The sequence below is a fragment of the Rattus norvegicus genome, chromosome 15 (assembly GCF_021556685.1).
Source record: "Rattus norvegicus strain SHRSP/BbbUtx chromosome 15, alternate assembly SHRSP_T2T, whole genome shotgun sequence".
Lineage (NCBI taxonomy): Eukaryota > Metazoa > Chordata > Mammalia > Rodentia > Muridae > Rattus > Rattus norvegicus.
Window position 1 is genome coordinate 34,647,912 of NC_141548.1, and position 27,878 is coordinate 34,675,789.

At 42.0% G+C, this 27,878-nt stretch overlaps 1 protein-coding gene across 9 annotated transcripts; it reads right to left on the minus strand.

Moving 5' to 3' along the window:
- Positions 1-6,962: 6,962 nt before the first annotated feature.
- On the minus strand, positions 6,963-27,734 carry Zmym5 (zinc finger MYM-type containing 5). 9 transcript variants are annotated; one of them, NM_001433029.1, is made up of 9 exons: positions 27,574-27,704; positions 26,320-26,376; positions 26,089-26,184; positions 22,352-22,798; positions 22,088-22,178; positions 17,114-17,399; positions 15,624-15,786; positions 14,754-14,960; positions 6,963-10,622 (listed from the first exon to the last, which is right to left on the minus strand). In NM_001433029.1, exons 4-9 carry the CDS (start codon positions 22,754-22,756, stop codon positions 9,888-9,890), a joined length of 1,887 nt encoding a protein of 628 aa, NP_001419958.1. In that variant the 5' UTR covers positions 22,757-22,798; positions 26,089-26,184; positions 26,320-26,376; positions 27,574-27,704; the 3' UTR covers positions 6,963-9,887. The 9 variants fall into 9 exon arrangements, with proteins under 9 accessions (NP_001419958.1, NP_001419959.1, NP_001419960.1 ...); XM_087585678.1 differs by lacking the exon at positions 27,574-27,704 and adding an exon at positions 27,321-27,512 and having other exon boundaries at positions 6,973-10,622; NM_001433030.1 differs by lacking the exon at positions 26,320-26,376.
- Positions 27,735-27,878: the final 144 nt, after the last annotated feature.

The following is a 27,878-nucleotide window of genomic DNA, read 5'->3' on the forward strand; positions in this document are numbered from 1 at the left end:
ATACCAGAAACAGACAGTTTATTAAGAAGTAAAAAGGCGGGGTTGGGGATTTAGCTCAGTGTTAGAGCGCTTGCCTAGCAAGCGCAAGGCCCTGGGTTCGGTCCCCAGCTCCGAAAAAAAGAAAAAATAAATAAATAAATAAACCACCAGGAAGATATACACTATCCAAGTTAAATAGAAAGTGCTGAAAAGGTGGCTCAGTAGTTAAGAGCACTGTCTGCTCTTCCAGAGGTCCTGAGTTCAAATCCCAGCACCCACATGGTGGCTCACAACCATCTATAAAGGGATCTGATGTCCTCTTCTGGCCTCTGCTGCATGTACACCCACATGCCAGATTCTAATCCCCCAACTACCCTCTAGACTCCCCAGTCTGCTCCAGTTTCCTCCACCCCTTCCCACTGTTCCAAAGCCTTTAGTGAACTGAGTCTTCAGGAAACTATCAGCAAAAATCCTCCAGCCTCATGTTTTTCTCAGTTGTCCTGCTCCCTCTGCTTTAACTGAAGCTCATCCCCTCTGAGGACTGCTTCTATCTCTCTAGAAACTACCCGGTATGATTACAGATTACCCACCTGTAGTCAGCGTTTGACAGGCTGAGAGACGAGGAACAAACATGTATAGCCAACATGGATGACAGAGAAAATTCCCACCCAAGATGAGCTACAAAGATAAATTAGCAGTGAGGTTGTGGCACACATATTTAATCCCAGCACTTGGGAGACAGAGGCAGGTGAATCTCTGAGGTCCAGAACAGCCAGGGTTAGATGTTTTATATTTTGTCACGTGACTTAGATGTGAAAATATATTATCTCTCAACTTTTAGACCATTTATTTCCTTTTTCCTTTGACAAAACTTCTAAGTCACGAAAGTTCATTCCAACATCATTCTGTGTCTGGCTCTCTTCCTCCCTTAATTTGTGTGATATCTATTAATACAAGTATCTTGTGGGGCGGGAACATCTATATCCTTCCCTTTTCTTTTTTTTTTTTTTTTTTTTTTTTTTGGTTCTTTTTTTCGGAGCTGGGGACCGAACCCAGGGCCTTGCGCTTCCTAGGCAAGCGCTCTACCACTGAGCTAAATCCCCAGCCCCTATCCTTCCCTTTTCTAAACTGATTTATGCTGTTATCTTCTTCCTCAGAGTAACACCTCTCTTCTCTCACATGAAGCCTATACCTTCCAGTCTTCCCCCTCCCCCACACACTGAAGAAAGGACACTTTATCAGGCTAAAGCTACCTCATCAGCACAAGGATCAGCTTACTCTTTCCTGCAGCCTCCCACTCTTCGGGTCCCTGAGAATAAAATGCCAGCGTTTTCTCTACAATTACTAGTCTTGTTCTTTGCTTGGGCAGTTACCCTATCTACCTGATGTAAACTGAGCAATTCTTGATCTGTACTGGAGCTATTGTTCACCTAGACCGGAAAAAAACAACATCAAGCTTAATGTGTAAGGCTGAGGGTGGAAGTGAGTGCCTGAAATTCCAGCACTTGGGAATGGAGGTGGAAGATCAATTCGAAGTCATCCTCTGCCTCCTAGCAAGTTCAAGGTCAACTTAAGATCCTGCCTTAAGGGCTGGAGAGATGGCTCAGAGGTTAAGAGCACTGACTGCCTTCCAGAGGTCCTGAGTTCAATTCCCAGCAACCACATGGTGGCTCACAACCATCTGTAATGGGACCTAATGCCCTCTTCTGATGTGTCGGAAGAGAATGACAGTGTACTCATATACAGTAAATAAATTATATTAAAAAAAAAAAGACCCCTACCAGCTTTGAGTGTGGAGGCACTCAGTGGCAAGAACATGGCTGACCAAGTGAAGGCCCCGCTTGTTTGCAAAGACTAGAGCCCAAGCCCTGGACCCCAAGGCTGAGCAGGCATTGGAAGCCCACTAGTGTGTCCAGAACCGAGTGATCCTCAGGAATTAACATGTGTTTTTTTGTTTTTAAAGATTTATTTATTTATTTATTTTATATGAGTACACTGTAGTTGTCTTCAGATACACCAGAAGAGGGCGTCGGATCCCATTGCAGATGGTTGTGAGCCACCATGTGGACGCTGGGAATTGAACTCAGGACCTCTGGAAGAGCAGTAAGTGCTCTTAACCACTGAGCCATCTTTCCAGCCCAGGAATTAACATGTGAATAGCCTGCTGCTCGGGAATCTCGCCCTGGATCTGTACATTTCAGAGCCTTGATAGTAGAATAAACAGTTCACGGAGCTCCAGGAAAAAAAAAAACAAAAACAAAAACAAAAACAAAAAACCTGTCTTAAACCAACACTCTAAATTCCCACAAAACCACCTGTTCAGACCAAGGCTCTCGATATTCCACATGATGCTCACCCAGTCCCTTCCACTTCTTGAAATCAACCGTTCATACTGAAGTCTTAAAAAATAAAAAAATAGGGCTCACAACCATCTGTAATGAGATCTGATGCCCTCTTCTGGTATGTCTGAAGACAGCTGCAATGTACTCATATATAATAAATAAATAAATCTGAAAAAATAAATAAACAAAACAAAACAAAACCACATAATCAGTATCCAACCAGCAAATACTCTTGGTTCTATCTTGCAAGGATATCCCAGGTTGAAGAGATGGTTCCCCTGTTAAGAGCACTTACTGCTCTGGCCGAGGACCCAGTTTAGTTCTAAGCCTCAACAGGGTGGCTGACAACCGGTCTAGTTCCAGGAAATCTGAGCTCTCTTCTGCTCCCCTGAGTACCTGCATACATATAGTGTATATAAACCTTTGGGGCATGTGCAAATACAGATAAATAATAAACTTATTTTAAAAGATGGCCCATATGCTAACTTGTCTTCTGCTAGGTACTAATTATTATCTAATAATGACTACTGAGCTTTCAGACATGTTCCTGGTTCTGCCCTTGCTCTATTAGGCAATGTGTTCTCTCAAAATTGCTAGCTCCATTCCATCAGTATGTGACCACATTTGGAAAGAGGGTCTCTAAAGAGAGAATTAAGATTAAATAAAGTAAATGTTTGAAATGTAAATACATAAAATATCCAAGAAAAGTAAAATTAAAAAGAAAGAGTAAGGGCTGGAGAGACGGCTCAGCGGTTAAGAGCACCCGACTACTCTTCCAGAGGTCCTGAGTTCAATTCCCAGCAACCACGTGGTGACTCACAACCATCTGTAAAGAGATCCAATGTCCTCTTCTGGTGTGTCTGAAGACAGCTACAGTCTACTTATATATAATAACTAATCTTTAAAAAAAAAAAAAAGATTAGGGGGTTGGGGATTTAGCTCAGTGGTAGAGCACTTGCCTAGGAAGTGCAAGGCTCTGGGTTCGGTCCCCAGCTCCGAAAAAAAGAACCAAAAAAAAAGAAAAAAGATTAAATAAAGTCAAAAGGATGGAGGTAAAATCAACACAACTGTCATTATGAGGAGAAAAGATGACTCAAAGACAGCTACATCATATAATCTATCCCAGCATGGGTGATAGCTCACAAATGCACAGCCGGCAGGCAGCTCAACATAATGGATACTGTCCTTTCCAAGTGACTCAATTGGTCTGAAGCATTTCCAGAAAGCTTGGCTGGTTTCTTCTTCCAGGCAGATGCTCTGCTCTCAAGTAGCTTGTAGCTTGCCTTGTCTAAGTCTTCTTTGCATTTCTGTTTCTTCAGTCTTAGAGGGACTCTCAGCCTTTATTGCCTACTCTGGCAGGAAGTGGGTCTAGTTAATCTGGTCAATTTCAGGGACTTCCTGAAGCTCCTTTGAGTGTTCTTTTAACCTTCCTGTTTGAGGAGCTTCTGTGCAGGATGGAGTATTTCAAATTTGAGAAAACTGTCACACAACACAGATCTCTCCCAGTTTTTTCACATATCAGTAATATCAGTCAGGATGTTCTTCTTTGATTTGGGGGCAATACTCAGAAGAGAACAAGAAGACCTAAGAAAATCTATTGTTTGTTTGAGACAGGGTTTCTCTATATAGCTCTGGATATCCTGGAACTTACTTACTAGACCAAGCTAGCCTAGAACTCAAAGGGATCCACCTGCCTTTGCCTCTCAAATGCTTGGATGAAAGGCTTGAACCAGTGCAAGCATGGATTTTTTCCCTTTTCTTATACAGACATGTGGTCCCACCTCTCTAAGCACTTCTTAACTCTGAGAAGCTGACCCAAGCACTGGGTACTTCTTGTACTCCTCCCAGAAGGAAAGGATTGCATAGATGCTTGCATTCAGTTCATTTTCCTGTGCAACCCTTGCCAGGCACTTGTCTCTATGGAGTTCCTGCTAAAGTTGACTTCAAGTTCTCCTCTGACCTCCCTATTTTTGCAGAAGAACCAAGTTCACTTTCTAGCACCCATAACCAGCAGCTCACAACTGCCTATACCTCCAGCTCCAGACAGACAGACAGACAGACAGACAGACAGACAGACAGACAGATTGAAGTTGACAGTCTCTGTCTGATTGAGGCCTAGAGAACATTGATTAGGTGAGGCTGGCCAACCTTTAGTTCAAGGAGTCAGATATCTGAAGTGTTTTTCATAAGGGCACCAAAATAATATTTACCGGGCTAGAGAGATGGCTCAGTGGTTAAGAGCACTGTCTGCTCTTTCAGAGGTCCTGAGTTCAAATCCCAGCAACCACATGGTGGCTCACATCCATCTGTATTGAGATCTGATGCCCTCTGCTGGCGTGTCTGAAGACATCTACAGTGTACTCATATACATAAATAAAATCTTAATAAAAAATATTTACCTTCTCACTATGTTTTCTCCACTGACAAGTACAAACAAAATTATCCCTGTGTCCCAGCCAAGTATGGTGGTGGCATTTTCCTGCAATTTCATGTTGAGGTAGGAGGATTGCCAGTGTGAGGGCAATCTTACCTACAGTTATTTCAAAAGCCAGCTTCACCTAATCAATGTTCTCTAGACCCCAGTTAGAAGACACTCTCGGGGTTGGGGATTTAGCTCAGCGGAAGAGCGCTTGCCTAGCGAGCGCAAGGCCCTGGGTTCAGTCCCCAGCTCCGAAAAAAAGAAAAAAAAAAAAAAAAAAAAAAAAAAAAGGAAGCGCAAGGCCCTGGGTTCGGTCCCCAGCTCCGAAAAAAAGAACCAAAAAAAAAAAAAAAAAAAAAAAGAAGACACTCTCATCCCCCAATTCTCTCTCCATTCTGTGACACACACATCTCCACCCCCACGCCTCACAAAAATGTAATAGAAATCAGGAAAAATGCATCCCAACTGATTTCTCTTATTTAAAACGTTTGTTTGCTTTTCCCAGGTGGTAGTGGTGCAAGCCTTTTATCTCAGCACTCAGGAGACAGAGGTAGGAGGATCTCTGAATTTGAGACCAGCCTGGTTTAAGGACCTTTCTGCTGGGGGAAGAGGGCAGGGGGTGCACCCCAGGGTGCCATCAGCATACCTCCATGGAGAGACAGGGCAAAGTCTGAAATAGGGAGTCCACAGTAGTTCCTGGTCTCTGGTACCAGCTGCAGGGAGGAGTCAGGAACTTTGGGTCCTAGGTTTCCCTTTTCCCTTGGGGTGTCTGCACACGCCAGGCTGAGAGAGGAGGGGCAGCCCAGGCCTAGCAGAATCCAGTTTAATTGGGAGCAAGAGCCAAGTGTACCTACCAGTGGGGCTGGAGAGGAGAAACATTTCTCAGGAGTCCTAGGCACAGTTCTTCAGTGGAAGGCTGCGATCCTTACTGAAGCAGTTCTGAGATGTTCTTGCTTGGTCATGTTGGTTCATTTGGTGGTGGATGTAAATACATATACTTTATTTGGAGTGAACCAGGGATTATAATCTTTTGTGGGGAATACCCAGGGAGGGAAGCTCATTGGCTGAAGGCTCACAAGATAGCTCATTAGCAGGGAGTACAACTCCAGGTATTACTTTATGTGACTGGACTGCCCGTGGTCCTCTCAGTGGGGTGTCATGGCTACTTGTTCCAGAGCAGGTATAGTGGCAGGTAGGGAGTGGCTCCAATTCTACTGGTCTCAGATCTGATTCCTAGGATCTGAGCTCACAAAACCTTGGCAATTCTTATGTTTGTCTGGTAACACGGTCCCACATGCCTTAAACACATAGTTCCAAGACAGCCAAGGCTACAGAGAAACCATCTTAAAAAACAAACAACTGTGGTTTGTTTTTTACACGATGGATTGAGTGATTAAAGGCATTTGCTGGGTTGGGGATTTAGCTCAGTGGTAGAGCGCTTGCCTAGCAAGCACAAGGCCCTGGGTTTAGTCCCCAGCTCCGGGGAGGAGAAAAAAAAAAAGGCATTTGCTACTCTTGTAGGAGGGTTCTATTTACAGGATCCACACATCTTAGGCATCTCCTAACACTCCACTTCCAGGTTATTTGATGGCCTCTTCTGGCCTCCAAGGGCATCTGCAAGCATGTGGAACACATACATTTAAAACATGTTTATAATGAAGTAGCTGATTGTGGTGGTGCACACCCGTAAGATTTGTTGAAGGAGGCAGAAGCAGGAGGATCACGAGTTCTAGGGGAGCTTGAGCTACATATTTGGGGGCCGGAAAGATGGCTCAGTGGTTAAGAGCATTGACTGCTCCTCCAGAGGTCCTGAGTTCAAATCCCAGCAATCACATGGTGACTCACAACCATCTGTAATGAGATTTGATGCCTTCTTCTGGTGTCTGAAGACAGCGACAGTGTATGTATATATAATAAATACATAAATCTTTCTTAAAGAAGTAGCAGATATAGTAGCACAAGCCATTAATTCCAATATTCCTATGAAGAGGCAGATAGCTCTTTGTGAGTTTGAGGCCAGTCTGATCGTAGTTCTAGACCAGTCAGGGCTACACAGTAAGGCCTCATATTTAAAAAAAAAAAAAAAGTTCTACAATTAAATACATGATGTCAGTATTGTTTCCTTCCTGTATTGCTAATTCTAGAACTGGGGCATGGTGTGTATGTATGTGGGGGAGCAGAAAGAAAAAAATTAATAAACCCTATTTTCTTTCACTAAAGAATATCACCAAATGGACTTGGACCCAATTTTTATTTCCAGTTGAAATTGGTATACATGATACTGATTCCCAAGAGGCAGAATACTCAAATGAGTCAACTTCCTACCACCTTTGTCTGAATGTCAGTCATAAACTGAGTATTATCATATACTTTTTTATTCAAGTAATAGAGCAGCCCTGCCCTGGGAAGTAACTCAACAATAAATATGTGGGTAGTGGAGAGGATCACTCCGACAGCAGAACAATGTTATTTTCACATTGATGTTCTCAGCACAACGCAGATCAAGACAGCAAAGAGAACTATGAACATTCAAACCACAGAGAATCCAGGCTTCGTTCCTATCACTCAAATGGGAGCTAACAAACATCTGTGACTTCTGTTCCAGATGTGACCGCCTCTTCTAGCCTCTGCAGGAACCAGGTAACCATGGTACATTTTACATACAGGCAAAACACTCCTACCCATAAAACTAAAGTGTCAAATTCTCTAAAGTATCCTCAGACCTGAGTGTAAAGTGACATTTTGGAGATATCAAAAAGCTGTATTTACATTAAAATTAGCCAATTTCTATCTTATGAGCATAGCACACTATAGCTTATGCTGGCCTGGGAACTCACTACACACCCCAGGTTGGCCTTGCATTATTAACACTCCTCCTGCTTTACCTTCCTCAGTGCAGGGATTACAGCTGACAGCCACCGTGTCTCACTTAGATCCAAGCCGGAATGATTAAAAGCCACTTTCTTCTGGAGACAGGGTGGCTTGGCATGTGCTGTTTGCTTCTAACACCCCAGTGATAAAGCTTACATGCTTGCTGCCACATGGTTAATGAAGTCTGCAGATCAAACCCACACTTTTTTTGTGTGCTAAGGCAAGCATTCTACTAACCAAACTATATCCTCTGCCTGGAAAGGAATAACGTACCTAGAATGGTTTAGTGGGTATTCTAGAGAACACGACTGTTCCTCAAGTGCTCCCACACAGGAGGAAGCATCTCCTTAGGTCATTGATAATGACACTGTTTTGCAAGAAAATCTCACATATCCCGAAAGAATTAATAGATGATAAAATTAACATCAGAAATCAGAAACAAAAAATACAACTATCAAATTCACAATCAGGACCATAGATGGTCATCAAACATTAGATTTGCTTCTTTGTGAAAATGCCAAGTGGCCAATGAACCTTGAGGGCCTGGTGGCCCAGGGAGTTGCAGTAGTGTTCATGGCTTGGAGGTAGGACAGGGAGAAGCTGGAATGCCTAGTCAAGGACATGAAGATCAAGTCCCTAGAAGAGACCTGTTTGTTCTTCCTGCCCACTAGGGATTCTGAGATCATTGAGTTTTTCCTGAGTACATCCCTGAAAGATGAGCCTCTCAAGACCATGCCAGTGCAGGAGCAGGGGCTGGCCATCTGTCCAGGTAAAGGCTTTTGTTGCTTCTGGGGACTACAATGGTCATAGTAGTCTTGGTGTTAGGTGCTCCAAGGAGTTAGCCACTGCCATTCAAGAGGTCACCATCATCTTGGCTAAGCTTCCCACTCTCCCTGTATGGAGAGGCTACTGGAGAAACAAGCTTGGCAAGTGCCACAGCTCTATGCAAGGGAACAGGCAACTGTGCCTGTGTCAGTGAATCTCGTCCCTGCCCCACAGACACTGGCCCAAGAAGCTACTGTTGATGGCCAGCCAGTATTGATGACTGCTACCCATCAGCCAGGGATTGTGCTGCCATCCTTGGCAACTGTGTTGAGGCCACCCTAAGACCTACTGCTACTTGGCCCCCAGCCTCTGGAAAGAGACTCTTCACCAAGTTTCCTTCCCAGGAATTCACGGACAATCTTGTGAAAACCCCCAACAGAATCTTCATCCAGAAGACCCAGATCCAGTTGTAGTTACCAAACAAGTTTTTTCTTTGTCTCTTTTGTGTGTTTGTTTTTTGAGATATGCAGACCCAGTTGTCCTGAAACTCACTCTGTAGACCAGGCTGGCATTGATTTCAGAGATCAATCTGCCTCTGCCTCCTGAGTACCACCATTCCCAGTTCCACATAAGTAAGAGCTTTTATACAAGAAAACAAAAATGAATTAAGTCTGAAGAAAAAATTTTTTAGATTCATAATTTCTCAAATTTCACACATGGAGTATACTTTCACAGGAAAAATTAACTATAACACTGAAAAGTTAACAATATATACATACATATGTATATATACACATATACATATATTTTAATGTTTCTTCATACTAACATAATAGCTATTTATAATTCTCATAACAAGACTAAACATTTACACATTAAAATGAAAACAAAAATATAAAATCAGTAAAACACAAATTACCTCTATTTATCACAACAACTGTTTTGCTCAAATAAAAAAAAAAGTTTTAAAGAAATGAAACTCAAGAATTTGGTTTAATAGAAACAGCCATAGCTTCTTAAGCTGTTTGAATGCATTTTCTTTTTTCCCTTCTTTTTGGTTTTTCAAGACAGGGTTTTTGTGTGCTTTGGCTGTCCTGGAACTTGCTCTGTAGACCAGGCTGGCCTAGGTACTCACAGACATCCAACCATCTGTATCTGAGTGCTGAGACTGAAGGTGTGTACCAACCTCCTTGTGGCCTGAATATAGTTTCTTTAGCTTGTTATGGATGCATCTTGCCTTTTCTTGCTCTTAGGCCATTAAGTGGAAGTCCTCCAAGAACACTTAACAAGGTGAGAACCCTCAGAGTGACAAAGCTCAAACTGCCTTTGCTAAGATCTACAAGAATGCATTTAGATTTAGAACAAGAACAGTTTTCACTATTTATTTGCTATTAGACATATTGCTAATTGTTCCTCTTACACAGTGTATGGTACTGGTTCCGGGCACAAAACTTTTGATGACAGTGTCTGGGTAATGCACACACTGTCATATATATAGAACAGACAGGGTGTTATATGTACAACAGTTGCACAATATTTTCCCCACCTTCTGTAGCTTCGTTGGTTTTATTTTGCAAGTTAGATTTAAATTTTGAATATTTAACACTATTGTTGATGTGCATTTCACTTTCTTCATGTTTACTAAGAATATGTGACAAATGGTGCCAATCTTTGCACCCATTCTCATTTCTCAGTTGATTTTTTCCTTCCCCAAAGAGTCTGCAATATAGGCAAAACACAGAATCTTTAGAGACTGAATAGAGTAGCCAGGATCTGGTGGTCTTCTCACCATTTGGAAGAATCTGTGTGTAGTATGTTTCTGAAAACTTCTTGCCTATACTGTCTTTTGGAAAATTAAAATTTCTTACTTGAGGTGGCTCTGTTTTGACAAGAAATTCACGTTGTTTCATATTCAAAATTCGGGGCCATGAACCTGGATCCAAAGAAAGTACAACAGATGCATCAAATTCCTCTGAATTTTTGTCTCCTAGTTGCTCTTGAAATTTATCAGATACTGCTGCCACAGAACAAGGTAAATTCACATTCCGTTCCTCTGATGATGTATCTAGGCTACAGTCTGCTGCAACTTTTATTATTTCTGAAATCTTTTCCTTTTTTTCTGGTATTTCTCCTGTATTTCCTGAAAGTGTTTTTGATGATTCATATAATTTTTTTTCATTTTCTTCTCTGATGGCATTCCTTTTTCTGTTTTGTAAAAGCAGTATTTTTGATTTTGCTTCCATTATCTGTAAGGAAATAGATGATAATTTATTGGCATTTTAAAAATTGAAATGAAGAAATAAGAGCAGGTAATAGTTCAGTATTAGCCATCATAGACAAAGTATACCATGGCATGCACTTGTTGTACGTGCGTGTGTGCACGTACGCAGCAAAAAACTCATAAAATCAATCTTAAACAAAAATCAGGCACAGTACCTTACACCTACCAGGATGGTTACTACGGAGAGACAGTGTCAAACGGAAACATGATGTCACTCAGCCAAACTAGAACATCACTAAGGACTTTAACATGGTTTAAGTCAGTTTCATAAAGCTTTGGCAATTTATCTACCATTATTAACACATGACCCATATAAACAAATTATATATCTAAGATAAATATATGTTCACACAACTATTCAATGGAATGTTAACGGCAATAAAAAATTAAGTAAAAACAGGCCAAGACTGCACACACCTCAAGTTCCAGCATTTAGGAGACAGAGGCCGGCAGATGTCAGCCTGCTTTGGGTGACATGTTGAGTTCCAGGCCAGCCAGAATACATAGTAAGACCCTATCTAAACACCCCCACCACCACCACCACCACCACCACCACCCAAAGAAACAAAAAGGAAAAAGAGAAAGGCCAGTGTGTTGGCTAGTTTTATTTCAGTGTAACACAGTTAAAGTTATCTGAGAAGAAGGAATCTTGGTTAAGAAAATGTCTCTGGGGGTTGGGGATTTAGCTCAGTGGTAGAGCGCTTGCCTAGCAAGCGCAAGGCCCTGGGTTCAGTCCCCAGCTCCAAAAAAAAAATAAAATAAATAAATAAATAAATAAAAGTCTCTGAAGCAGGGAGGTGGCAACTCATGCCTTTAATTCCAGTTCTTGGGAGACAGAGGCAGGCAGAGCTGAGTTCCAGCCTAGCAGTGACTTCTAAGACAGCCAGGGAAACAGAAAAAACCTATTTCCAAAAGCAAACAAAAACTTCTTTTTCAAGGGAGGTGTCACTCTGTAGTTCTGACTGTCCCGGATCCCACTATGGAGGATCAGGCTGGCCTCTGCCTGCCTGCCTCTAGTGTGAACAAAGGAGTGTACCACCATGCCTAGTTAGTCACTTTTATTGTTTTAGGTGTATTTTATACAGAGTATCTTGGCTCCAAGTACGTATCATGTGCATGACTCTTGCCTGTAGATATTAGAAGAGAGCATCAGATCCTTTGGAATTGGGGTTAGGATGGTTGTGAGACATCATATGGGTACTGGGAATCAATCTGAGGCCTCTGTTAAAGGGACTCTAAACTGCTTGATCATCTTTCGAGCCTCTCCCCCAAAGAGCAATTAGTTTTGGTCTTTTTCCCACATGGAAGGTTTAATGAGAGAAGAGAAGAGTGGAAAGGCGGCCAGCCATGGGCATGTGGAGCAGGGGGATAGGAGCAAGAACAGAGAGGAAAAAAGAGGAGGAGGGTAAGAGAGGGTAGGAGGGGTAAGAGGAGCAGAGCAATTAGTTCTAATGTTAAAACTGCCATAACCCTTTCTACACACGTGGGTAAGAAGTTCAGTTATCCTTACAGTAGCCTAGAGACCCTGTCTAAAGCAAAGCCAAAGGAAACAAGAACCAGAAAGTCACTCCGTTGTTCAGTGTGTAATGCTTTTGAAGACCTATGTTCGGTCCACAGTACCCGCGCTGAGCAGCTACCTCACAAATGTCTGTAACTAAAACTCCAGGAGATCTGATGCCTTCTTCTAACCTCTAAGGGGAACTGAAATCCTATGCACATAATACACCCCAACACACACACTTAATAAAATAAAATATTGGGGCTGGAGAGATGGATCAGTGCTTAAGAGCTCTTGTTCTTACAGAGGACCTGGTTTTTGATTCCAAAAATCTACATGGTAGCTCACAACTATTTGCAATTCTAATTCAGAAGTCAACCCATTCCTGACCTCCAAGGGCAGCAGGCATAAACACAGTACAAATTTATACACATAGGCAATACAAAGAAAATAAAAATATACTGCTTTAGGGTTTTATTGCTGTGAAAAGATACCATGACTAGGCAACTCTTATAAAGGAAAACATTGAGTTGGGGCTGGCTTACAGTTCTGAGGCTCAGTCCATTATCAACATGATGGGAAACACAGCATGATGCAGGCAGACATGGAGCTGAGAGTTCTATTGACCCACAAGCAGCAGAAGTGAATGTCACACTGAGCCTAGCAGACCTCAAAGCCTGCCCCAACAGTGACACAATTCCTCCAACAAGGCCACACCTCCTAGTAGTGCCACCCACTATGGGCTAAGCAAACACATGAGTCTATGGGGGCCATTCCTATTCAAATCACAACATTATATGTTAAAAAAACAAAACAAAAAACCAAAAAAACACCCCAAAACCTTACATGGAAACATCGTTTACTTAATTTTGTTTCTTGGCTTTTTTAAGACTTTTTTAAAAATTGTATGTTTAGCTTCCAGTTTAGCAGTCAGTGCTCTTAACCGCTGAGCCATCTCTCCAGCTCCTTACTTTGTTTTTAAACAGGACCTCCCTACATGCCAGACTGGCCTCGAAACTCTGACTCTTCTTCCCTGCACTGGACATGCCAGCATAGTATTTTAATTCAGTATACAATACTTTTTAAAAGATTTTTCAAAAGCCAGGGTTTTTTTTGTTATTGTTATTTTTATAAAACGGACTTTCATGTAGCCCAGGCAAGCTTCAAATTTGTGTTCCCTAACCAAGGAAAATTTTGAACTTTTAGTTATTTTGTGTGTGCGTGCGTGCGTGTGTATGTGCACGCGCACGCGCCAGTAGAAGCCAAATGTACCTGATGTGGTGGCAGGGAATTAAACTTGAGTCCTCTGGAAAAACAGCAAGAACTCTTAACCACTGAGCCATCTCTCCAGTCCTGTTGACCACTTTGAAACAAGTCAAGATCTACAAATACAGTTGAGCCCTATTTTGATTACACATATTTCCCCATCTTTTTTTCTTTAATTTATACTCAATGTGCAAGGCTTATTATTATTTTTACATATGTGTTTATGGCACATGCACGTGTGCACTAAGTATATGGATGCATGCACTCCTGAGCATGTTCAGTCATAGAACAGCAGCATTAGGTATCCTAGGGCAGCCCTACTTAAACTGTTAATTACAAAACAAACAAAAGACATTGTGGTAGTTGGAATGAGATCTCCAAAAAAGCTTTGAGGTTTAGATACTCCTATCATTTCCTTGCCTACTGCTAAAGCTGCCTCCACCCCACCCTCTTCAATAGTGAACCCCAAATAAACCCTTTCTTCTATGAATTGCCTTAGCCATAGTATTTTACTACAACAACAGAAAAGTAAGTAATACAACAAACATGAACATAGGAAAGGGCTTCGGAGGGGCAGAAGTTGACAAGGTGGAAATAAGGGCAAGGAATGAGCGTAATGAAAACAAAATATATTACACATGTGCAATATATTTATGTGTGAAATTGCTAAAGAAAAAATTGATAATATTTAGTCAGCTCTCTGTGACACGAGGTCTTGCTTTGCAGCCTTGGCTGATCTCACTTTCTAGGTAGAATCAGGTAGCTTTGGCCTCCCTAGTGTCAGGATCAAAGGTATACGCCATCATCCCTGGTATCAAAATGTAAAAGTCCGGGGTTGGGGATTTAGTTCAGTGGTAGAGCGCTTGCCTAGCAAGCGCAAGGTCCTGGGTTTGGTCCCCAGCTCCGAAAAAAAGGAAAAAAAAAATGTAAAAGCCCAGTGTGGTGGTATACATTTAAATCTGAGTGCTCCTACACCACAATGGGAAACAGCCACACAAGAGAATCATCAGAAGCTTGAAGGTGAGGTAGCCTGGTCTATTCCAGGGATCTTGTCTCAAACAAGGTAGAAGGCAAGGAAAGACCTCTCAGGTTGTGCTCTAACCCTCCCAACACACAAGCAATTATGCAACCGCACACGCACAGTAGATCTGGGCTTGATTGCTAGATACTTACATGGTGGCTCATCTGTCTGTTAACTATAGTTCCAAGGGATCCAACATCCTTTTCTGGCCTCTGAGGGCATTAAGGATGCATGTAGTGCACAGACAAACATGCAGGTAAAACACCCATGTATGTAAAATATACACATTACAAAACAAAACAAAGAATTACCTCTTTATATTCGTCAGCACAACTCAGGCAGCAGAATCTCTTTTGCTGTCCTGTAATCAGAATGCTGTGTCCAGTACTCTTGGGCATATATTTGCTACATTGTTCACAGCAGTTCATTATGAGACCATTGGTCAATCTGTATTCATTAAAGCAACTGTTACTACACAGTTTATGTGTTATACTGTTAACACTGATTTCATGGCGAACCTAAAAGAAAACAAAATTTCTTAAGACAGTATTTTACAATTTATTGCCCTACAGTATTTAGATTTTTCCCTTATGAGTATTTGGGAAGTAGATCAAGGGAATCATTATCCACCCTTAGAATGTACAGTAAGACGGTTTGAAAGCTGTAACAAATAAATGTACAACCTTGATTGAATGGCTCCCAAAGCTACTCAATATCTGATTTAGTTACCAAGGACAACGTAAAACAAAGGACTGCCTCAATGTCCTGGTCCTCCTCTTGAAAATGTATCAAACCATTTGTTCCACATTCCTGTAGGATCTGTGGCTTCATTATCCTGAAATTACTGAATTATCGCAACTAATTCCACAGAGACACTATGAGAACTCTGTGTGTGTTGTGTGTGTGTGTGTGTTGCTATCTGTTTAGTACATAGAACTGTCTGTCCTGGAACTCACTAAGTACACCAGGCTGACCTCAAATCCACAGAGATATGCCTGTCTCCACCTCCCAAATGTTGGAATTAAAGGTGTTCACCACCACTCAGTAGTAAATTTTTTAAATAAAGAAAATTCTAACACCCTTAGTAGTCCTTCCAATCTGAATATTTAGGATATGGACATTGGGTAGATGGCAAAGCCTAGACTAGAAGAGTCTAAACAGTAACAGTATGAAGAGCAGACCTCTCCTAATTTATTACAGATTATACATCTTGACTTAGTAAAAACTTCTTTCCTAAGACTCTGGCAGTTTTCATAGGGAGATGGAGATGCACTATGAAATTCTCGTAAGGACTTGCTTGACTCCACTGGAGGAACAATAGTTGTGGGTTTCACAGGAGAATCTCTGAAACGCAAAGGAGAAAGAAACATCTGAAGAACACTGTACTTTAAAATCCACTTTCAGCTTTACCTACACTGCTTCCTAAATAATACAGGATAAAACTCAAAGGAAAACTCTCGAACATTAATGCTTCTTAGCATTCCAGGATTAAAAATACTAGAACTATGGACTCAACAGTTAAGAGCGCTGGCTGTTATTTGCAGAGGACCCAGGTTCAGTTCTTGGCATCCACACTTGTGGCTCACAACTGTCCAAAATTCCAGCTCCAGTGAACCCAGTAACTTCTGGTCTCTGAGGGCACCAGGTCTGCAGAGTACACTTACAGAGACACAGGCAAAACCACATACAGATTAAGTTAATCTTTAAGAAAAACACTGGGGGTTTGGGGATTTAGCTCAGTGGTAGAGCGCTTGCCTAGCAAGCGCAAGGCCCTGGGTTCGGTCCCCAGCTCCAAAAAAAAAAAAAAGAGAAACAAAAAAAAAAAAAAAAAAAAAAAAGAAAAGATAAACACTGGAAGGAAAAAACCGATACTGGTGGTGCTCAATGGATGGTTTACTGGTATATGCTTGACCCTCATAAGGACCTGAGTTTGAAACCTAGCCTATATCAGGCAGCTCAGGTTGACTTTTTTTTTTTTTTGGTTCTTTTTTTCGGAGCTGGGGACTGAACCCAGGGCCTTGCACTTCCTAGGTAAGTGCTACCACTGAGCTAAATCCCCAGCCCCTCAGGTTGACCTTTTAACTCCCAACTGGAGTGGGATGCAATGCCTCTGAGTTTTGTCAAACACACACACAGAACTTAAATTTTTTTTCTTTATTTTTATTTTATGTGTACGGTTATTTTACCTCTGTGTATGTCTGTGTACCACAAGGATGCAATGCCCACAGGAGCTAGAAGAGGGCAGTGGATTCCCAGGGACTGGAGCTAACTCCAGTTAACATGGATACCGAGAATCAAACCAAGGTCCTCTAGAAAAACAGCTGGTACTCTAAAACACTGTGCCAACTCTCCAGCCCATACACATAAATATTAAAAATGGTTGGCAGTGACCTCTGGAGACGGCTCAGAAGGAAAAGGCACTGACTGAACTGGTAGGTTGGGAGAACTAATATGTAAGACGTAGAATGGAAAAGGCAAGCATAGCTACTGAAAGGAGGGTACTGTACTTCTGTACCTAGATCCATTCTTTGTTAAAACTACACTATAGCCCAATCCCAACCAATGTGAAAACATCTGACACATCTACCACAAGTCTAGCTTACAACTATATCCAGGGTATTCATTTATACTGAGTGATAAACCAGATGGAGAAATGTTGACGTCTGCTTACTTTTTACACATTGCACTGCGTGTCTTTCGAGTGCGCTTATGAGAGAAAGAAGAAAGGCAGGTGGTTGAACAAAAGAGGTGAGCTGATCCTTTTCGTTGATAAGCTGTCTGCCCCTTCTGTAAAGGATTTTTGCAGTTTGCACAAATAATTTTATTAGCAGGTTTAGTAAGATGTTGGTTTGAGGGCTGGAAATTCTGTTTAGGAAGTGAGGCCACTGGTGATAAAGAATCCGCCCCTTGTTGTTTCTGGTTACGGGGAAATGATGCTGACTGGGAGATACAAGAATCTTAAAAACAAAATGAATAAGAAAAAGACATGGAGTAAATACAAATACATATTAAGACAACATTTTAATTTAAGAGTTTAAAAGAGATTCATAGCATGTGGTTAAGGCAAAATAACTTTAACAATCAATCTAGTATTCTTCCTACTATTCCTCTGGGTATGAAATGTTTCCCTTAAGTTCATTTGTTTAACAGTTGGTCTCCAGTTGGTAGACACAGAGCCTACCTACCTAGTAGAGAGAGGGATTTAGGGAAGGGCTAAAGGTTATAGCACTAGCCAGGTTGAAGACCCAGTACTCTCCTGTAAGAAGAGTTCTATTGCTTGGTGGTACGACTTATTATCAAACTATGATTCAAATAAGGACAGAATGACTACAAGTTTGAGGCCAGATTGGGCCATTGCAGCAAGACTGTCTCTAAAAGCAAATGTTTTAGGCAGCTGTTACTGGTTCCTGGCTTTGGAGCTGCCTGTCATACTTCTTGGTTGCAACAGATTGTAGCCCTAAACCTATGAGCCAAAATATGTCCCTCCCTCCTCCCTGAAGTTTCTTCTTTCAGGTACTTAACAGATACACATATACAAACCCCCACAGCCACAGCCACAAACCCACACCCACACCAATTTGCATTCTAAGAATATTTTCTTTTATCAAGGAAAAAAATGTTTCCTAAAATTATGCAGTACGGTAAACTACCAGTCACTGCCATTCATACTCCTTGAGTATAAAATTCTGTCTCCTGAATAGACAACACCATGCAAGCACAGAGAGTTCTGAGTTCGTGGTCTCTCTGTGGGGCTGGAGATAAATATGCTACGTAAGGGCTCTTCCATTTAGCTAAATTCTCAGTCCTCTGGCTTTCTTTCTCTTACAAATTGAAATTATGCCTAATTCCCCAGTCTTATAAGGAATAAATAAAATACATATTCAACTGTAGAGTAAGTAGAAGTTATAATCTGGGATCAAACTTTCTCTGCTTATTTAAATGTAGACAGCAAACAGATTAAAGCTGCAGCAGGAATAAAATATAACAATTTTTATAAGATTTGTCAATGTTAATACTATGAGAAAAATAAACCTCATCTCCCCAAATAGTTTTGTTTTATAGACTTACTTATAGAAATATATTTGTAAAGAATTAGTAAAGTAAGATACCAGTATTACATTGCTTAAAATGGTAATTTGTTTTGTTTTGTTTCTGAGACAGGGTTCTCTGTGTAATAGCCCTGGCTGTCCTCAAACTCAAAGAGATCTGCCTGCCTCTGCCTCCTGCGTGTGAACATTAAAGGTAAGGCATAAACCAACATTCTTAGCTCTTACAATGGTATTTATCTTGGAAAAAAAAAATCACTTCCGGTTTGGCACAAAAATAAAACAAGTATGTCCATTTTTACAATGAAACTACTTAAATTATTTAAATTCTTAAATAAAAGCTTTCAGTTGGGTATGTTACTGCACACTTGTAATCCTAAGTGCTCCTAGGCAAGATGACTAGCTGAGTTATAGGCCAGCTTCAACTATAGCTATCCTGTCTTTAAATAAGTTAATTAACTTGCCGACTGGGTGAGGTAGATATTAGTGTTTCTACTCAAATTGAAGTCTTAGCCAAAAATTCCCATATCCCATCTTCAAGATACATTTTAAGACCAGAAGCGTCAGTTTTAGTCACTATTCTATTGCTGTGAAGAGATATCACAACAAGGCAAGTCTTATAAAAGAAAGGGTCTAATTAGGAACTTGCTTACAGTTTCAGAGGATTAGTTAGTCCATAATTATGACAGAAAGTAGAAAGGCATGGTGCTGGAGCAGCAGCTGTAAACTTTATACTCTGATCAGCAGGCAGTAAGATCTTGAGGCCTATATTATTTAGCCCGAGACCTTTCCATATAATATATAATATATACAAGAAAAAGTAGGTATGAGGGTACAGTCCTTTAATCCCAGCACATGAGAGGCAGAGGCATGAGGACTTCTGTGAGTTTGAGGCATCCCACATAGTGAGTTCAGGGACAGCCAGAGCCACATAGTGAGACCCTATCTCAAAAAAACAAACAAGAGGTTGGGGATTTGGCTCAGTGGTAGATCCCTTGCCTAGCAAGCGCAAGGCCCTGGGTTCGGCCCCCAGCTCTGGAAAAAAAAAACAAAAACAAACAAACAAACAAAAAACTCTCTATAAACACACACAGACACAAGGACAGACAGACAGACAGACAGACAGACACACACACACACACACACACACACACACACACACACACACACACACACACACACACGGGAAATTAAGAATTAGAGGTTAGAAAATTCACCCAAAGTTTAGGAAGTACTACAATCACTGTCAAGTTTGTGTTCGTTTCGCCCTGCAACTTAATTCATTTAGTTTGGCTATCTAGTTTGCTCCAGAGATTACATGACTCATCGCCCATGTGCTGGGATTTTAGGAAGGCTGAAAAACCTACCCAGCTTTTATGCGGGGTCTAGGGATCTGAACTCTGGCTCTCATGTTCAGAGAGCAAGAATTTCACCTGTGAACCATCTTCCCAACTGGATATGTTATCAGTTTTTATGTTGTCCTAAATATCCTCAGTGGAAACAGAAATTACCTAGTCACTAAAGGACAATTCCTTGAATCAGTATCATAGAATGATTTTCACACCTAGAAAGGTTACTAAAGCAAAATAAAAACAAAACACAAGGATGATAAGACCAATTTCTATAGGTTCTTTCTTTGGGAGGGGACAAGGCCCACTGTGTAGCTCTGGCTGGCCTGGCTAAATAGAAATCCACTGACTTGTGTCTCCTCAGTGATAGGATGAAGGTCTATGAAAACACACCTGGACCTTTGCTTCAGTTTTTCTGACATAAAGTCTCACATTAACTAGGACCCTCTTACTGCCACTTCCTCAGTGCTAGAATTACAGGTAGGCACCATTAACCTCATTTTGTGTTATTAGGTCATTTACTTTTTAGTTCTTTTTTGTTTTTTTTTTTTTCCAGAGCTGCGGACCAAACCCAGGACTTTGCAGCAAGCACTCCTACCACTGAGCTAAATACCCATCCCCTTTTTAGTTCTTAAAAGTCAACACCCTAAAAAAAACACTAAAACTCAAACTCCCAAATTAGTCTCCTCTCAGTCCCTAAAACCTCACAGAGTAGTTTTAGAAAAGCCCTAGGAGACATTACTCCAGCCCTTAAAACAGTTAAGATGTGAGTAACTGTAGATTAAAAAACAAAACAAAACAAAACAAAACAAAAAACTACCTGGGGCTGGAGAGATGTCTCAGCTGTTAAGAGCACTGACTGCCCTTCCAGAGGTCCTGAGTTCAATTCCCAGCAACCACATGGTGGCTCACAACCATCTATAATGAGATCTAATGTCCTTTTCTGGTGTGTCTGAAGACAGCTACAGTGTACTTGTATATATGTAAAATAAGTAATTCTTAAAAAATAAAAATTACCCTCTCCAAATTACAGATACAAAATAATTATATTTCACAATTATATTGAGTAAAACATTCTATCTTAATATGAAAACCAGTAACTTATTTTATACAGAATATACCAGATATGAGTTCTAAAAAGAACACCTATGGGAGTTGAGGAGAAGGCATAGCTAGTAAAAGGCCTTCCCACGAAAGTGCAAGCATGAAGACCTGAGTTTGATCCTCAGTACCCAAGTGAAACTGAACGAAATATAGCAAACAGAACAAAACAAACAAAAAGCAGGCCAGTGAGATACCTTACTGGATAAAATCACCTGAAGCCAACTTGACAACCTAAGCACGATCCTTAGATCCTATATGGTAGAGAGAACTGGTCCTTACAAGCTGTCCTAACTTCTGCATGAGCTGTAGCACGTGCATTTGCATGTACACGGAAACACACACACACACACACACACACACACAATGCAATCTGGAATTTTTTTAAAGTTAAGCCAAAAATAGCATCTCATACGTTTAGTCCCCCAAATCAGAAGAGAGGCAGGAAGATCTCTGAGAGTCTGAGGTCAGCCTGATCTAAATAGTGAGTTTCAGAGCAACCATGAGTACATGGTGAGACCTTTAAAAGACATTTTTTTTTTTAAGGTTAAGAAAGAAAGAGGGGGTGGTTGGGGATTTAGCTCAGTGGTAGAGTGCTTGCCTAGCAAGCGTAAGGCCCTGGGTTCGGTCCCCAGCTCCGGAAAGAAAAAAAAAAAAAGAAAGAAAGAAAGAAAGAAAGAAAGAAAGAAAGAAAGAAAGAGAGAAAGAGAGAGAGAGAGAGAGAGAGAGAGAGAGAGGGCTGGAGAGATGGCTCAGTGGTTAAGAGCACTGACTGTTCTTCCAGAGGTCCTGAGTTCAATTCCTAGCAACCACATGGTGGCTCACAACCATCTGTAATGGAATTTGATGTCCCCTTCTGGTGTGTCTGAAGACAGTGACAGTGTACTCACATACAAGAAATAAATAATAAATCTTTAAAACAAAAGAAAGAAAAACAGACAGACAGAAAGAAGACAAAGGGTTCTCTAGTGTTTGCCAGCTAACCAATCTAGCTGAACTGCTGAGCTCCAGGGTCAGTTAAAAAAAAAGTTTCAAAAGTAAGATAGACACCAAGATAGGAAGCTTTGGCCTCTTGGTACATGAGTACAGATTCACAGAGAAAGCTAAATTTACCTGAATACAAGGCAAACAATACCATTTATTGCTTACCAGGATTGGGATGAACTGCAAATCTTCCATTGTGAAATTCATCTGTAATATCAATCCTACCCGGATTAAAAGGTCCTACGGCAGTCTTGGTCTGTGAAGTTAAAGATGAGGCATATGTTTGTATATTAACACTAAATCCTTTAGTGACATCTCCCAAGTTGGTACACTATAGTGATGTACAATCCTTAAATTCCTCTCACCCAGCAGTTAGGGCTTATACCCACTTCTAAAGGTGATACTATTAGTAACCCTTCCTGAATTTACCTTGCTTCTTGATAGACTGGCAATGGGGAAATCCACAGTTTTGGTACTATTTTTATTTCCATGAGGTCCCCATTCAATAAAGTTGGTAGGATTTCTCTCCTCCCCTCCATTTGTTTCTGTGTCCCCTTCATCATCAATTATGATTGTTTCACATATATTTCCCTTGTGAAAAGTCAAATCTCTCGAGGAAGGGGGAACTGTGGAATAATTTCCTCGTGGATTTTCATGTTTTGAAGATGTAAATATAAGGTTTCTTTCATTAGATACTGCTGGACCACAAACTGCAGGCTGTACTGACTCAACAAACACAACATCGTCATCTTCCACAGGTGTGTATCTGGCTGTACTGCCTACAGAACTACTTGGGCCATCAGATGATTCTGCATCTTCCAGATGAGCTTCCATGTCCAAGTCCAATGTAAAGTTAACTAGTTTTCCCCAAAGACTCTGTAAGAGACAGAGAAAAGAGGTTTTTTAATTTTACTACAACAATTTTAGTATTTTTATTTATACATAAATAAATAATTCAACAACACCAATAACACTTTAAAATTCATTGTTTTTTCTGTTAACCACTTTTTTGTGCAGTTTGATAGAAAATATGCAATTTGATAGTCCTTAAAAGTCAATTATTCTCACTTTGTGCTACTTTCCACTCAAAACAAAAATAGCCTAAGTTTTGTTTGAATTTAAAATAACAAAATTTGGGCCGGAGAGATTGCTTGGCAGTTCAGAGTGCCTATTAGTCTCATTTATGTAAAACCTCCATTCAGTTTCTAGCATCCGTACCAGGAGAATCACAACTGCCTGGAACTCCACCTCCAGAGATTCCAACATCCTCTTCTAATCTCCATAGGCACTGGTACCCACATAACCACACACACATACAAGTTAAACAAATACATTTGATGGGGCTGGAAAGAAGGTTCAGTGGTTAGCACTGGCTGCTCTTCCAGAGGACCCAGGTTCAATTCTCAGCAACCACACGGTGGCTCACAACTCTAACTCCTATTCAAGGGACTCAACACCCTCACCAGACATCCTTGCAGTCAAAACACTAATGTACATAAAATAAAATTAAATAAAGTTTTAAAATATTAAAAAAAAGAAAAAGAAAGCTGGGCATGGTGGGACAGGCCATTGATCCCAGCAGAGATAGTGAATTTGTAATTTTAAAGCCAATCTGGTATATAGAGAGAGTTCCAGGATAGCCGGGCTACACAGGGAAACCTTGTCTTTTTTTTTTTTTTTTTGGTTCTTTTTTTTCGGAGCTGGGGATCGAACCCAGGGCCTTGCGCTTCCTAGGCAAGCGCTCTAACCACTGAGCTAAATCCCCAGCCCGGGAAACCTTGTCTTAAAACAAAACAAAGCGGGCTGGAGAGATGGCTCGGCGGTTAAGAGCTCCCGACTGCTCTTCCAGAGGTCATGAGTTCAATTCCCAGCAACCACATGGTGGCTCACAACCATCTGTAATGGAATCTGATGCCCTCTTCTGATGTGTCTGAAGACAGCGACAGTGTACTCATCTACATAAATAAGTAACTCTTAAAAAATAAAAAATTGGGCTGGAGAGACGGCTCAGTGGTTAAGAGCACCTGACTGCTCTTCCAGAGGTCATGAGTTCAATTCCCAGCAACCACATGGTGGCTCACAACCATCTGTAAAGAGATCTAATGGCCTCTTCTGGTGTATCTGAAGACAGCTACAGTGTACTTATATATAATAATAAAAAAAAAACAAAAACAAAAACAAAAAAAAAACAAAAACAAAGCAAACTAGAAAATTCCTCAGTTCCAGGCCAGCCTGGGGTCTACTCAGCACAGTGGTTCTCAACCTGAGGGCCATGACACCTTTAAATTTGCACATCAGTTGTGTTACCACAACATAAGGAACTGTATTAAAGGGTCACAGCATCAGGAAGGTTGAGAAGCGCTGACTTAGCAAGTTCCAGTACAGCCAGGTCTAGCTAGCTCAAGAGTCTTGTCTCAAAAGAAAAAAAGCCCAAAAGACCATAAAATAAAAAGTCCTGCTGGGTGGCACATACCTTTAATCCCAGGCCTCCAGAGGCAGAGGCTTGAACTCAGATGTCTCTAAGTTCAAGACCAGCCTGATCTATTAAACAGATTCCAGCACAGCCAAGGCTATACAGAAAAACCTTGTCTCCAAAGTCAAAACCAAATCAAACAAAAAAAGTTTTCTTTATTTACATGTCAATTGTTGTCACGTACAAAATGAATCTCTGGACAAATGGCTAACTGTGGTACCTATTAGCACAGTAAAATGTCTGCTGACCTCCAGGCTCCTGTCAGCTCTTCTCACCTGCCCCTTATCCTAAACTTCTCCATTCTCCCAGTCTCTCCCTGCCATTTTTGCCATGTGCCCTCTTGGTCTTTCTCTTCTCCACCCTCCTCTCTAGCTACCTACCTTTCACTTCCAAGGCCATGTTCAGCCTACTTCCTCTCCCTGCTCTAGACTCTTCAGATACTTCTGGCTGTACTCTCACTCATACCTACAATGAAAACCTTCTCAACCCTGCGAGGGAGCAGTCATGTCCTCCTTTCATTCAATTGTAAGTTTTCAATGAGTTGTTTGGATTTGTGTGCTCTATGTTGTTTTTATCACAAAGATTGTTTTCAAATAATAAAACTCATGGTATTCATAGGCATTAAAAATTGCATCTCAAAATGAGCTGGTGTAAATTAAAAGCTTAATAGCAAAAAGGATGGAGATAGTAGAGTGCTTTGTGCTGGTAGTTTCCTTTCTTACCAGCCTGACACAAGCTAAAGTGGGGGGGGCACGGACGGACCTGTAGACACTATCAGACTGGCCTGGAGGCAAGCAAGCCTGCGGGTACAATCGATTCTAAGCAGTAGAAGACAGGCAGATGCACATGGTAAGCTACCAAGCAAGAAGCTTCAGTTTCTGCCCCAACTTCCCTTTATGATGGGCACTAAAATGTAAGAGAAGAGTGTGAAGGAAAATCCAGCTGCTGGAAGCATGGCTTGGGATGTCTCAGAGGGCAGCAAAGACTAACAGGGTCATTTGTGTGACATCATGAAAAACTGACTGGGATAAACAAGAAACCAGCATCATTGAGGTGAAAGCTACAAAGGGTCCAGTGCACACAGCGATTGGGAGGCACAGGCGAGTTTGAACTCATTCTACAAAGTGAGTTTCAGGACAGCCAGGACTACACAGAGAATAGCCATGCTCTTTTCTGTATTGACTGTGTATGGGTGTTCTGGGCTACAGGGACTGGCTGAGTGAGCCCTCTCTCCAGCTCCTGGCTTTGTACTTTTAAAGCAGAGGTTCTTAACCTGTAGGCAGAAACAGCTCGCACACATAGAAGTAAACAGACCAGAGCTGAGTATAAGATATAATCTGGCCACATAGCAGGAAATAACGCCAGTAGTCAGGTTAGAGTAATCAGGAGACTGCTTAGCAAAAGGAGTCCCCACACCAAGTGCAGTGCATAATTTGCTGTTTGGTTCTAAAGGATTCACTGCCCTCTTCTGGACTTCTTCAACACTGCACCCAAGTGGCACACAGACATATTTTACATCTATTCGTGTAAAATATACTCTTTTAAAAAAATAATCTGTGATTTGTTTTTCCTCAACCTTAAAACATGTCAGTAATTTAAAAAATATTTCCCGTTTATTTTAGATAATTATTTAGTGGTTTAAAAAATACAACAGCAGAGGGCTGGGGATTTAGCTCAGTGGTAGAGCGCTTACCTAGGAAGCACAAGGTCCTGGGTTCGGTCCCCAGCTCCGAAAAAAAGAACCAAAAAAAAAAAAAAAAAAAAAAAAAATACAACAGCAGAAAGAAATCTGGAAAGGAACACAAAAATGTTAAGTGCACAGCATCTTAGGAATAAGACCATAGTCCTATTTAGGAAACCTAGACGACAGCAATGTTATAATATCCACTAACACACTATAGGAAAGCTATACAAAATGACTCACAATGGAGATGTTTTCCTTATTTCTGCCAAATGCTTCTTTAGAGTGGCTTGAAAAATCCTAGAATAAAAGGAAATTAAAAAACAAAAACAGGGCTGGAGAGATGGCTCAGCGGTTAAGAGCACCCGACTGCTCTTCCAGAGGTCATGAGTTCAATTCCCAGCAACCACATGGTGGCTCACAACCATCTGTAAAGAGATCCGATGCCCTCTTCTGGTGTATCTGAAGACAGCTACAGTGTACTTATATACAATAAATAAATAAATCTTAAAAAAAAAACAAAAAAAAAAACAAAAACAAAACAAAACAAAACAATACACACACACACACACACACACACACACACACACACAAACCGTGAGCATCAACAGCTCTGAGGTAGCACCGAACCCTGAACGCCAAAGGAGGAAATAAATCAAGGTGAAGTTATTCCCAAACTGTTCTACCAACCTCCAAATAAACAATGGATATCAAGTATTAAAGAACGACAGCAGGCCAAAGCTCAATATATTCTTTCCAGTTTCGGAATTAGGAGTAGAGCGCACAGCTGAGCAGAAGAGTAAACGCTTCCTCCAAGCCAGCAAGGGGTTCATATTTCCCCTAAGCAGTTACAACTCAAGTACCAATCCGACCCGAGAGCGGTTCAACAATTGGGTCTCATCTGCCGCAAGCACTTGACCTGGGCCTAAGGTTCCTATTTCTCAGTTCAGCAACCCGGGACTAGCACCAGTCAGCCATTAGAAACTGGCCCAAACGAGATTAAAAGCTGCGACAGGCGAGAGCGAAAGAGAAAACGCTGCGGGACCTAAGCTGCCGCCCCCTAACACGGAAAACTTGGGGTCTCGGTCCGGCAGACAGGGAGGAGTGCGCCCCGCCAGACCGAAGGGCCAAAGGGCTCCTCCCCGGCCCGCCCGGCCTCAAGGCGGAAAGGAAAACACCCGGCGACCTCCGGCCGCCGCCGCCCGCCTCACCCAGCCCGCCCGGCCGCGCCCCCGCTCCTTTACCTCTCAGGCCGCAAGCGAAGCCGCCCAGGACATGAGCCCGGCCCTCAGCGCACCCGGAGGCCCCAACGCAGGAGCGGCGACGCCGGCCGCCCCGGGCTGCAAAACCCGGCTCGGTGGGAGGCTCCCGGCCCTCGCCCATCTCCGCCTCCCCAGTCGCCCCCGCCTCCGCCTCCTCCTCCCGAGGCTGCGCTGCTCCCAGCCACCCCCACTCTCCGCGGCCCTCGACAGGAAAGACAGCGGGGAGAAGCCTCACCCGGTTCTGGCTGCAGCTCCGCCGAACGAACCTACCCTCCCGCGGCCCACTCCCCTTGCGCCGCACAAACAACTACGCTCAGCTCCGTCCAGTACCGTCTTCAGCGCTGGTGAGGAGGAGGCAGAGGAGGCGGTAGAGGAGGCGGTGGCGCCGCGGAGTCCGGGAAAGGCCCGCCCTCCGCACGCTCATTGGCTGCTGGCGAGGGCGGCCCGGAATGCCTCGGGCAGATTCCATTGGCCCAGTCGGCCTTCTTTCAGGACCCTTCTCCGTGAGGTAGTCACTGCGGCTGTCCGTAAGCCGTGGGC